At 40.0% G+C, this 12807-nt stretch overlaps 2 protein-coding genes across 2 annotated transcripts; both read left to right on the top strand.

Annotated features, from left to right (window-relative positions):
* The first annotated feature begins 344 nt into the window (after positions 1–344).
* LOC134453329 (uncharacterized) lies at positions 345–4229 on the top strand. Its single transcript, XM_063204208.1, has 3 exons — positions 345–463; positions 739–945; positions 3275–4229. Exons 1-3 carry the CDS (start codon positions 345–347, stop codon positions 4227–4229), a joined length of 1281 nt encoding a protein of 426 aa, XP_063060278.1.
* Positions 4230–7779: 3550 nt separating this feature from the next.
* On the top strand, positions 7780–11339 carry banf1 (BAF nuclear assembly factor 1). The gene is made up of 3 exons (XM_063202824.1): positions 7780–7882; positions 8723–8874; positions 10036–11339. Exons 2-3 carry the CDS (start codon positions 8749–8751, stop codon positions 10180–10182), a joined length of 273 nt encoding a protein of 90 aa, XP_063058894.1. The 5' UTR covers positions 7780–7882; positions 8723–8748; the 3' UTR covers positions 10183–11339.
* Positions 11340–12807: the final 1468 nt, after the last annotated feature.

The following is a 12807-nucleotide window of genomic DNA, read 5'->3' as shown; positions in this document are numbered from 1 at the left end:
TATAGGTGGGTAAACGCTATTTCCTAAATTCCAGAGGTGTGTAAACTGCGTTTACGTGCGTTTACCCTCCACTACAGCCCTGACCACGTGGTAGAGAAGTGTAGATATTCAGTAACTAAAAGGGGGAGAGAGCGATATAGCCTAATTTATCGGTTACTTACACAACAGTGAGGAAGACATCACGGTAACATAATTTCTGCGGAGAGAAAATGTAGTTGCTGTAACTGTGATCATGTATTATATAGGCACCTTGTTCTCTCTACACAGATGTGATATCATGCTGGATTCTGATTTCATATCCATGGATATCATATCCTCACATGTAATCACTGAGGTGCATCAGTATGAGTGACCATGGAGACAGCAGCAGAGGCCCAGTGGAGGAACCACATGGGGGCCATGGGGATAAGCGCAGTGACGCTGCAGTCAAAAGAAGAATGAATAAGAATGTGGCTGCAGAAAGGTTAGTTGAAAGAGATTACAGTAGGTAATTCAGTCATGGAGCAAATGTTATTAGTTGCCACTGCACTCATTCTTGAAACATGATTAATTTTGACATGGACAGTACACTTTTTGTCTTGTTTTCCTGGTCAATGGAAAGTTTTAACTGTATAATCATGTTCATATGTAGTAAATAAGAGATGCAGGTATTGCAGAGGAGAATATACAGTATTGCTATATTTTTTTTTCTCATTGCAAGATAACTCTTGTCTATAGTGTCCCCATGAAAAACTCCAGAGGTGTGCTTTGCAAAGTCTGCCCAGAGAGGGCTTTGAAGTCCTGTGTCACCTGCATGGCCTCCTTCTGTAAAGAACATGTGAAGATGCACTACATACTTCCAGCACTGCAGAAGCATGAGCTAGTGGAGGCCACTGAAAACCTGAAGCAGAAGGTGTGTCAGCAGCACCACCTACCATTTGAGCTGTTTTGCAAGACGGACCAGAGGTAAGTTGGAAGAATACATGAATATGTATTGTTAGAGTTTAATTGTTTTTACAGTATATAGGCTACCTTTTGTATGCCTGAAACTGTCATCCAAATGTTGGTATTGAATTAACTAAAGACAAAATGAAGCGGGCATCTCAAATGCATAAAACCTGAACAGTGGGGAAAGATACGCAGTAGGAAACACACAAGTTGAGTAATGTCACCCACTTCACTTACCAATCGCAACATTGAAACCTGCTCATTTGATCATGGTCAAACGTTGAACCTCGACCACATTGATAAAAACCCTCTGAGGCCCCCTCAATCGAGCATTCAATTAAATCTCGTTTTTACAGTAATATCACGATTAAGTAATTAATTTGATCCATTTGATTGCTAAAACCAGGCTGTTTCCAACAGAAGTCATGATGACAGGTCATCGGGTTTTAGTGAAATGTCCAAGCGACACTCTCCTCAGATGGAAGGGGAGCTTCAAAGCACAAGGTAGGCTATACATACATATGGATGGGGGACTGTGAAGATAAACATTCATCCAGGTCATGTTTAGCCTGGTTTTAATTGGAGTAGTTGAGTTTTTCTCCCCAAAACATTTTAGTACTGCAGAAGTGTAAGCGTATAGAAAGCAAGCTAGACTATGAATGCTGTTCATTTCTTGAGTAAAATAATTGTCATGATTAGGGCCGCTGACAGCTTTGGCTGGGCCCAGGACAAAGTCACCTGAAAGTTGCAATGGGCAACATAGTTGCAATACCTACTCTGGCTGCTTCCCATACAGCAGTTATGAAGAGAGGTCTTCTCCAGTGCCCAGTGTGATGTCAATGAAAAGTGATTGGTCCAGACGACTCCCTCCTCTGTTTGCAGGGGAGCATCAAAGCACAAGGTACATATTAGTGAACCATTTATTGGAATGTATCTGAAATGTAATATCCGTCCATACTACTGCATTTTGATATAACATGGACGAAAAGGTGAGAATATACAGTGTGTAAATTAAACAAGTACACATAGTGTTGTATACATACATGTTGCAAAGCAAATGACTTCTGTGTGAAGTGAAAAGTTCAGAGAGAATTTAGATGTACTAAGTAAGAATATCAAAGAACAAGTTACTTGTTGATGAAGTTGAAATATGAATTTGCTTATTTTACTATACCTATGTTAAGCCACATCTTTGTATAATTGGATGAGTCATATCATTTCAAAAGCACAGAAAGATCATAATTGTTTTGAAGCCAGGAAATGAATGCTCACTTGTCCATAGTGTCTCCATGGAAGAATCCAAGGGTGTGTCTTGCTCAACATGCCCACAGAAGGCATTCAAGTCCTGCATCACCTGTCTGGCCTCGTTCTGTAAAGAACATATGAAACTGCACTTCTCAACTCCAGCGCTGCAGAGACATCGGGTGGTGGAGCCCATGGAAGACTTAGGCCAGATGCTGTGTCAGGAGCACAACAGACAGTTTGAGTTGTTTTGCAAGACTGACCAGACTCTAGTGTGTTCGATATGTGTTGCAAAACAACACTCTGGACATGACATAACAGACCTGGAGGAGCCTCTGAGATCCCCTTTTCAAACGTGCGTACAGCATATATTATCATTAGCAGCTAATGTGAACATCATTCCGTGAATCCAGTTTTACTTCAGATACTTCGGATAACTCCAGACAATTTCAACATGCAGTTGCAATGCTCACACTACCCTGGACTTGTCAGTACCTGATATTGCTTTTCCTTTTCTTCAGCCTTTTCCGAGATCCTGGTCAGTGTAATGTGTGCAGGTGTTTGTTTATATATATTTTTTTTAAATATTGATTTATTCCCAAGAACATCCAAAAGGTTATGTAACATCAGCAAACAGCGATAGCTTTTGGGAAAATATTTGGAGTAGGCCTAAGATTTTTTTTAAATGTAAATGATATGTAAATGTTTAAATCTGCTCCCATTAGAATAGCTCATATCTCGGAAAGGGCTGAGCCGAAAAATGCGGCATCAATGGATACTGACAAGTGAAGGGTAGTGTGAGCATTACAACTGCAGGTTGAAATTGGCTGGAGTTATCCTTTAAATTGGGTCGATCTCCGACAGGAATACAATAGTTTAAAACACTTACATTTGCCAGAGAAAACTGGCACAATTTATGTACAGTATTCCCAGGCCTTTCAAATAATTGATTACATGAGATTAATGTGTGACGTGATTAAAGGTATATATTGCCACAAGAGCTAGTAACGTGTGAGATCAAACATGCAGTTCCTGTTAATGTGAAATAGCATGAAAAGCTGAGTTTAACCATGTTTTTACAATCCAGTTTTGTTCATCTTTTTAGACGTTCTTTCCCAAGAGATCAACTGACTGTACAACGTCATCTGATTAAAAAGGGTCCACCTGATAGTTACCGGCTTCCAACAGAGAAGACCAACATTGGTGGAGACGAAGATGTCAGAAGATTGACATTTGGCAAAAGAAATTTGAGTAAACCTCTGCACACCATTCTTCTAGTTGGCGTAACAGGCATAGGGAAAACAACATTAATCAATGCTATGGTCAACTATATGTTTGGGGTCAAGTCTAGGGATGAAGTCTGGTTTCAGATCACAGAGGAAGAGAAAAGGAAGTCTCAGGTAGAATCCCAAACAACAAAGATCACTGTTTATGATGTATTTGTGGAAACAAGTTCTCTATCTCTCAGAATAATTGACAGACCAGGTTATGGATCTGCTGATGCGGCTGACCGCAATGTTGCAGAAAAATTGCTAGTTTTGTTCAGATCTGAAGACGGAGTTCATGAAATCAATGCTGTAGGTCTGGTAGTTAAGTCAGATCAAAATCACCTCACAGATTTTCAGCATTACACTTTTGATGCCATTCTCTCCCTGTTTGGGAAAGATCTAGAGAAGAACATAGTGGTGTTCGTCACTCATTCAGATGGAATGTCTGCCGGCAATGCCATTGCTGCCATCAAAGAATTAAAGGTTTCTGGACACGGCCATTTGAAACCACATCATTTCCTTTTCAACAACATACAGTCAAAGAGCTATGAGAAGGAAAATAGAGTTCCTTACCAGAGGGCATGGGATTTAGGATATAGGAGCATGGAAAAGCTTTTGGCATTCTTGCATGATAGTAGTGAAAAACCGTTAAAGATGACCGAAGATGTACTTGACGAGCGCCAAAAACTAGAAGCCCGTGTCCACAATCTACAAGATGGCATTAAGATGAAAGATCTGAAAGAAGATGAACTTCAGAAAACTCTAACCGTCCTGGAGGAAAATAAAAATTAAGTTGGAAAATAGTAAAGATGTCACTTATGAGGTTAATCAACCTTGCAAAGAGAAGATCCCAATCCCATCATCCTGGTGGTGGTTAACAAAAGAAGCAACATGCTGCACCACCTGTGAGGAGAACTGCCATTATCCAGGGTGCTGGTGGGTGAAAGACCTCTCTTGGTGCAGCGTCATGAAAGATGGCAGGTGCACTGTGTGCACAAGGAGGTGCTCTGTGTCTACACATGTGAAGGAGAAGTTTATCTACAGGCCTAGCACCAGAAAGGTTGAGAAGAATACTGCCGATTTGAGAAAACAGTATGGAGAACAGGTGGATATGGTCAAAGCCCTGAAAAAAGAAATAAAGGAATCAGAAAATAATCAGAAGGATTTATTAGAAGAAGCATACAGTTGTATTGTGAAGCTGGAAGAGATTGCGCTAAATACAGATTCAATGTCCACCCTTTACCATCTTGAGTTTCTAATTAAACAGCTTAAAGAGATGGGAGATGAGGACAAAGCTAAGAAACTGCAGGAAGTAGAAAAAAGAAATAAGAATGTACTTCGAAGCCCACTGGTTCGCATGCATTCAGCACGACTCAAAAACACGTCACCTAAATAACACGATAAGATGACATTGTATAATGCCCATCAAATATAAAATATAAATTATCATTGTAAATCTTAGAATCTCTACTCTCAGAATCTCTGATCAACTCAATATGCCTACTTGCGGCCTGGCTGGTCACATTTCTGGAAGATGAAGAAGTATTTGTAATTTCAGATATAATCATTCCTGCCTCTTGTGTATTCTTTCTTGCTTAGCTTATTGTTTCCATCTTAGGGGTGAAGGAAGTGTCTCACACATAAGTTTGATGCCTGCCTGATACGACAATCCTTGGATGATTTGTCATATGTGAAACATTTTGTAAATTGTCTTTTTTACATTAAAATTGTGCATTTGTAGGCCTTTTGCTTACTCAAGATCAACCCATCTTTCTCATCATCTATTATAACGGCATTTAAGACTTAGGAGAATGTCAATATTAATTCTGTCCACCGGATGTTATTCTTTTTTAGAATAATTTTGTCTCATTTTTGTACATTTACAGTATATTGTTATAATTCACTTCAAAGTGTCACGATGGCACAAGCTGTTGGTTAATTACCACATAGGCTACAGGCTACCTTTTATATTCATCACTTTGAGTGCTATGCATTGTACTGTAACTTACATGCCGAATGTATTTGTTCTTCTGTTACGTAATGTGTGAAGTGTTGCAATGATTAAAATGTGTTTGACAGGAACTGGCATTTGTATTAAGTTGTTGATTGTTTCCTGAGGTTTGAATGGTTACCATTGTCTGACCTCATGTCTTAGCCCAGGTCCATATTCCTCAACACATCCAGTCTATGCTGCTTGCTCAGCAACTCTCACCATGCCCAGGGCACCCCCATCACTTTGCTCTCCACCCCCTCCACAATAATAACAGGTTGGTCACACCTCCTGCTGTTAGAGTTTACCTCTTAGGATGGTGGTCCAGGTGTGGGAGAGCATGTATGCCCCCTCACACAACATACAAACACCAGTAAAACCACACGCCAAACTATGACAGCTGTTAGTACACCCCAAGGACAAAATAGATAAACAAAACAAATGCAACTTCATATACGAGATTCCGTGCCGGTCATGCAGTAAAACATACATTGGGGAGACAGGAAGGACTTTCAACACAAGAAAAAAGAGCATAAAAAAGAATTTGAAAGGGAAACAGAACAAAGACATACATATACAAGAACAATACAGTAGAAAGCCACACAGGAGAACCTCAAATCAGCAAAAACAGGCCACTGTAGAAGGGAAAATCACATCATGGACTGGGACAAGGCAAAGGTCATATAGCAAGAGAAGAACAGATACCACAGCTGGATTAACGAGTCTAGATCAGAAAGCGTAGCCCAAAAAACATGAGCAAGGATGCTTTGCTTGCATTAAAACATCTTTAGCCAAACTTTAATAACTGATTGTCGTGCAATATAGGCCTGTCGACATGATGGCAAGAATGACTCTCTTCAACACCATAACCTTGTTGAACGCCTGTAACATGCACAACTTATTCAGTACAAATTATTGTATTTCACTGACCTTTTAAATTCAATGAATTTCAACAATTATAAATGCATATAACTGGGTGTACATGATGTTGTGCTTACTCAGCAACATCCATTCATTTTTACATTGTTTGCATATCGGGGTGTCAGAAAGCATGTGACAGAGTGCAGGTGACGCAGAGACGTGCAACAGGTGAGACACACATTTTTACTTCCCACAAAAGACATTCAACATTCATGAGCATCCAACAGTTGTTGAGATTGCGGTTTCCTTTGAGTTCTTGGTAGAGTGACCCTTCCTTTGGTTTGCTTATCATCTTACTATCTATTCCGACAGCCACATGAGTGAACAAAAATAGACAGGTATGAATACTGGCATCCCATTCAAATGGCACTAAAAACCAAGTAGCCTATTCCCTTTTTGGTACATGAAAGCAACATGCAAACCATGCAAACAAAGCACCAAAGTAAAATGCCTCTCTGACAGTCCACTGTCAGAACACTAAACTAGGATTGCTTAGCCTTTTCTTTTAGTTCAGTGGTCTGGAAACCTGACACCAGGGGCCCTCTCGTGGACATACAGTAAACTGGACGAGATGACAAATCTTGCCACCCTTAATCTCCTATGCTCTCTATTGCTATTATGTTTGGAAGTTTTAATGTCCGTAGTGCAGAAGTACCAGACCATCTGAGTCAAAGAAAGGATCCATGCACAGACAGGCGCAATAGGCTACATGAAGAAGTTTATTTTCTGTTAGATTAATCATTGGTCTTGTACATCAATGATTAATTTAATATAACAATGTTCTTTTGCATACATCAGTGGTGTAAGCACAAATAGGCCTACCACGGGAGTCATTTTAGATGTGGATTGTGCGGACATTTCTATACCACTTTGTCCCCACCACTTTTTCACAAATATAATGCAAAAATAGCATACCTGGACAATTTGCCATTGTAATGTCCCTTCAACTTTCCAAGCCAGACCTACACCTTTTGAGGCCTACCATGGCTGAAACATGAACGCCATAAGACTCTGTGATGCCTTGTAACGAGGCGCCCTCTAGAGGCTAGTGTTGTAGCATACACACCATCCAACCCTTGAAACTAAAACATGAGGACTAACATGAGAACTGTGAAGAACAACTACATTTTAAAGATAACACAAAGCTACACATAACGGATCACAAAGACAACACAAACTGTTTTTGAGGTGCGTGTTATTATTATTATTATTATTATTATTATTATTATTATTATTATTATTATTATTATTTTAGAAATGTAAGATTTCATCCATGAAAATTGGACATACAATTGCTATGAACACCTGGTATAAACTTTTTTTCAAATATATAAAGTAGATCTAAAATATATGAGTAGGCATTTTGAATTATAGTCAAACTGATGAATGAATCATTTTGAGATTACGGTCAAGGGGCAGGGCAGGCGGAAGTGAGGTCATTGACGGATAAGGAAGTTATGCTGGAATTTGAGTGAGCGCATTTGTCTACTGTGAGCGCTGCTGAGGCTGCAGGCAACAAGATTCTAACACGAAGGTATGTGTAATGTTTTTAGTTTGTTTTGCTTAAACCAGCGTTACCCTAAGTGGTTGTGGACATAAACGATACGACCATGTAGATCCTTGATGTTAGTACATTCAAGTAAGGATGTAATATGACAGGACGCAGAATGAGATTCTGTAGCTTGTAGCTGTAGCCACCTGGTAAAGCTAGATACTTGGATGATTGTGTTATATACTGCATTGCCCTACTGCGCTTTGGTTAGCTACCTAAGTTGCTAACAAAGTAAACAAACTTACCAATGCTATCTTCTCTCAAATGTGTATGAAATGTGTCTTGGATATATGCAATTCATCGTAGCATAATCAGGTTGTCTTGTTCAGTTCTGGATGCCCCAGTAATTTGGCGCGCAGTTTTCATCCGATCCCCGTGCCCGCTAGTTTTTAAAAATAGGACCTAATGGGTGTGTGTGAACATGTTAGACATTGTGCCACATTGAATTACTACCCGCGTTTCCAACCATTTGCCACATTTCATGCATGAACTACTTTGGGAACACGACGTCTGTCCTTCTGTCTTGTCTCCCTAATTCCAAAGTTAGGAAAATGTTTCTGCTTCAGGTTTTGAGTTGCCAACGGGTCACTAGTTGGCTTTGAAATATTGAACTTGAATTTCTATCCATACAGTGTGGACATGCTCCAGAAGCAATCTTTAAACTTGATGGCAATCCTGCTAGGTCCATGCATTCTATTTCCGTACTAGACCTATTAACTTTCAGTTTCATTATGTCAATTTGATTCAGCGTTTGCTGCAAGCGGCAGTCCGTGGGACGAAATATAGTGCTCTATACGAATCATTTGTGCCTTGGTCTTACAGACGGTCATTACATAACCAGGACCAAGATGTCGTCCACCTCACAAAAACATAAAGACTTCGTAGCCGAGCCCATGGGGGAGAAGCCGGTGACGAACCTCGCAGGCATCGGAGAGGTACTGGGAAGCCGCCTGGAGGAGAAAGGTTTCGACAAGGTAAGATGCCCACATTCAGGTTTTATCTTGTTGGAAAGTTATTAATTTGGCAACTTAATGAAACGCACGTGGGCCCACGCTCGGTCAACATTGAAAACTTTTTTAACCTCCAAAGTACTCAACACGCACGCTCGCGCAAGTTGTTGTAGGAGTCAATATCAATCAATCAACCAATCAGTCAATCAAAAATATTCATATAGCACATTATCATACCTAAATGTCATTCAATGTGCTGAAGAGTAGTGGAAAGAGAAGTGTGTGTGTGTGTGTGTGCGCGCGCGTTGAAATCAAATTGGGGTTCCTAAGACCTAAGAAGACATAGGGTGATACTGCTTAATCTTATTTACAATATATTTAGGACCTAAGCCATTCAGTGACTTATAAACTATCAGAAGAGTTTTTAATCTCTATTCTAAATCTCACAGGAAGCCAGTGAAATAGTACTGACTGGAGTGATATGGTCCCTCTTCTTTGTTTTAGTCAGAATATCTGATACAGCATTTTGGATTATAAACCTTGTTTAAGTCGGTCAACTGCTTGATGAAGGTGAATAGTTGCATCATGATTTTGTTAATATGACTTATCTGTCTGTAGTGGATCTGTCCAGTAAAAATGTTTTACTGGGCTGCTCTGCTTTCCTGTCTGAATTTTTCATTTTTATTTACCGGTACTCATTTCTGCCCGTTCAAAACCAATGGTGACGTGGTGATAGTTGGATTTTGAAAATGAATTTGAATGTGAATGAATTTGAATGAAAACTCCCATTGTCATTGTGACAGTGAAAGCCCACTTGGGAAACTCCCATTTTCATTGTGACACAGCACACAGTGCTCAATGCACTTAACAAAATTGCATTTATGACACTTCCGTGGAGGGGAGCAACCCCTAATGGCACAGTGCAGCGGGACAGTACCATGCTCAGGGTACCTCAGTCATGCAGGAGGATGGGGAGAGCACTGGTTAAATACTGCCCCCACCAACTTGCAGGCTGGGTGTTGAACTGACAACCTTTGGGCTACAAGTCTGACGCCCTAACCGTTACCCATGACTGCCCATATTATATAGATTATATGAACAAAATGGAAACAACATGGTGCAAGTGATCCCACAGATACAACTTTGCATGTAATCTTCCTCTTTATTCCATGTGTTTATTTTCAGGCATACGTGGTCCTGGGCCAGTTCCTGGTCTTGAAGAAGGACGAAGAGCTCTTCCGTGATTGGTTAAAAGACACATGCGGGGCCAACGCCAAACAGCAAGGTGACTGCTATGGCTGCCTTCGGGAGTGGTGTGACGCCTTCCTGTAGATGACAAGCAGACTGTTGGGTTTTTTGATTGTTTTTGTTTTTCCTTTTTATATATATAAATATAATTCACACATGGTTTACCTCTAATGGACACAGACCTCCTGTGTTGACTGCTTGCGAGTGACTTTGGATTGGTAGTTAATTAGCCTCACTGAGCAAAGACTTAAGATCGTTTAGTGTATCGTAACCAATGATCTGCAACAGCAGTCCACCTTCATGTCTAATTTAGCTCTAATATGTATGCAGAGCATCTGCGTAGCACCTGATGCTGTTATTGGGGTGTTTTATTTGTTTGTTTGTTTTTTTTTCCGGAAATGATTTGTTTGAGTTTCAGCGACCATGGCGTTAATATAGATTGGGTGCATTCACCAGGGCTTCGTCTGTGCTTCTCTACTGATTGTCATCAACTGCTTGGTCCATCACGTTTTTTTTTTTTGTCCAGTACTTTGTCAAATGGCTTCCCTCAGCCACAATGGCCTATTAGCAAGGCTGTCTTTTAGTGAATGGTTTTAATATCTGCAGCTCTGTAATACCCCAGTCTATAATGTAAAATGCAAGGGATGTGTCACACGTGGTGTTTAAATGTTTCAAGAAGCTGAATGTGGTGGCACTCACCCCTGTTTAAACTGTAAGATGCCTTAAAGTACCCTGGAAACATACTGTTGTTTAACTATCATGCCAGCTAGCCAACGTGGATTGGAGTTTTTTTAAGAGATGTTGAAGGATGTTTTTGTTTTTACTTGAAGTTGTTCAAATCCCACTTTTAAATCGGGTGTGTGGAGCCATCTGTTCTTCCCTGGATTCAAATGTCACTGGCTGGCCCTTGCTTCTCTTCTTCTCAACTGCTAACAGTGAGTTAACAGAGCTGAGTAGTGCAGCGGCACTGCAGTAGAAAGTTGTGCTGTTACTACCAGCGTAAAACGTAAACGTAAAACACGCAGGTGATCACTCACGTGCACACACATACTGCTGCCTGTCAATGTTGGCCAAACTGTGAAGATCAACAATATCCATTTTAAGACTTTGTATCACTTGATTTAATTTTGCTTTCTCACGAAAAGTCATAAGCCTACATAATTTTGGCATGTATTGTATGTAAGGTTTGTGTATTTTTAAAAAATAAAGACATGTTAGGAAATAATAAACGGCAAACATCATTTTGTGTGTTGTCTTACTTTCTCCACAAAGTGCTTACTACAGACTTACTACTTGACCAGTTACTACCACTTATTTATTTCAGATGTATACACAGCCTTCTGGTTATGCGCTTAGGGAAGCTAAATATAATTAATCATTTTTTAACACTATACATTTGAAATTCTCCCAACAAGTTTTTCAATATTTACAGTGCATCAGGTTGATGTTTGCAAAACTAAACACCTGGCTCAATTACCTTCTGTTATTCTTTCCATCACTGGCCACGTTTTGCCTGGTTAACACCAGACCTAATCACAAGTGAGATTTCAGATCGAAATGATTGTGTAGAACTAAAGGCAGTAAGGGATTTCCCAGGGTAGACCACATTTACATGATGTTTTAAATTGCAAATTAGTACAGAATGAAAGTTCTGTTGAGTTTATATCGCAGTATCATTTTCTTCCTAATTGTGAAGTGTTTGTATATGTTTTCATAGCAGTTTTCATTAATTCATAGGACGTTTTTTTTTCAGAATGAATGAAATGTCTGAATTAAATTAAACCTGAATTAAATGCCTCATGTAAAAGAGGCCATTGTGGTTAACCAGTGGTTTCACTTCTTGGCCACCTCCTGGCTGAAGAGTTACTGAATGCCCAGATTGCCCAGAGCTGTTTCCACAAATACTTCAATACTGCTGTTATGTCTAGTTGTTCCAGATTGCATTTTGGTGAGGACACTGGTCTGTGGTCTCTCTGATTCTTGTCCATTCTGAATCCAGACATCGTAGTTTGTGTGTAGTAAAGTTGCATGCTTTATGTTAGGCATCATGGTCCAGGTTATCAGAAGGGACACTTGAGTTTGTGGTGAGGTGTTTTTTTTATTTGGATATAGTAAATGTCTCACATTTGTTACAGACAAAATCAAAATTGGGTCCATAAAAATATGGCAAATAATTGTTTGAACCGAGGTGTCCCTGAAATCCATAGATGATTGAACTGCTCTGTTGGTCAGAGATACAGATGTTGCCATATAAGGGGGTGGAACACATGAGTATGTGGCCAAGATTTTGAATACCTTTAACTGATTTAAAACAAAATAACAACAAAAACTTGTAGAGCTGTTTTCCCACCAGTTAGACACTAAATCATACAGCGTCATACAGCCATTCAAAATTTAATCCATTAAATTGCCAACGGCAAAATAAAAGATCCACACACTCTGTAAGGTATGCCTACCACACCCATCTCTCTGATGGTGAAGCAGACAGTTTACCTCTTGGGTTGAGTACATACAATAGACTGCATGTAAACAACAAAGCTGAGACCAAGTGCTGCGGTATACAGCCAGGACTGACTTGAGTTTTGGCTCTCATCCAGCGTTAAGGTCACAGATTCAGCGTTACTTAGTGGAATGTTCATACTCAAGAGCGGGGTTTGCATGCAACCACACATCCAAAAGACATCCGGAACTGCGGCGTAGACCACCAGT

The sequence above is a fragment of the Engraulis encrasicolus genome, chromosome 7 (genome assembly GCF_034702125.1).
Source record: "Engraulis encrasicolus isolate BLACKSEA-1 chromosome 7, IST_EnEncr_1.0, whole genome shotgun sequence".
Lineage (NCBI taxonomy): Eukaryota > Metazoa > Chordata > Actinopteri > Clupeiformes > Engraulidae > Engraulis > Engraulis encrasicolus.
Note: the sequence above shows the minus strand (reverse complement) of the source record. Positions and strands in the feature narration are given on the sequence as shown.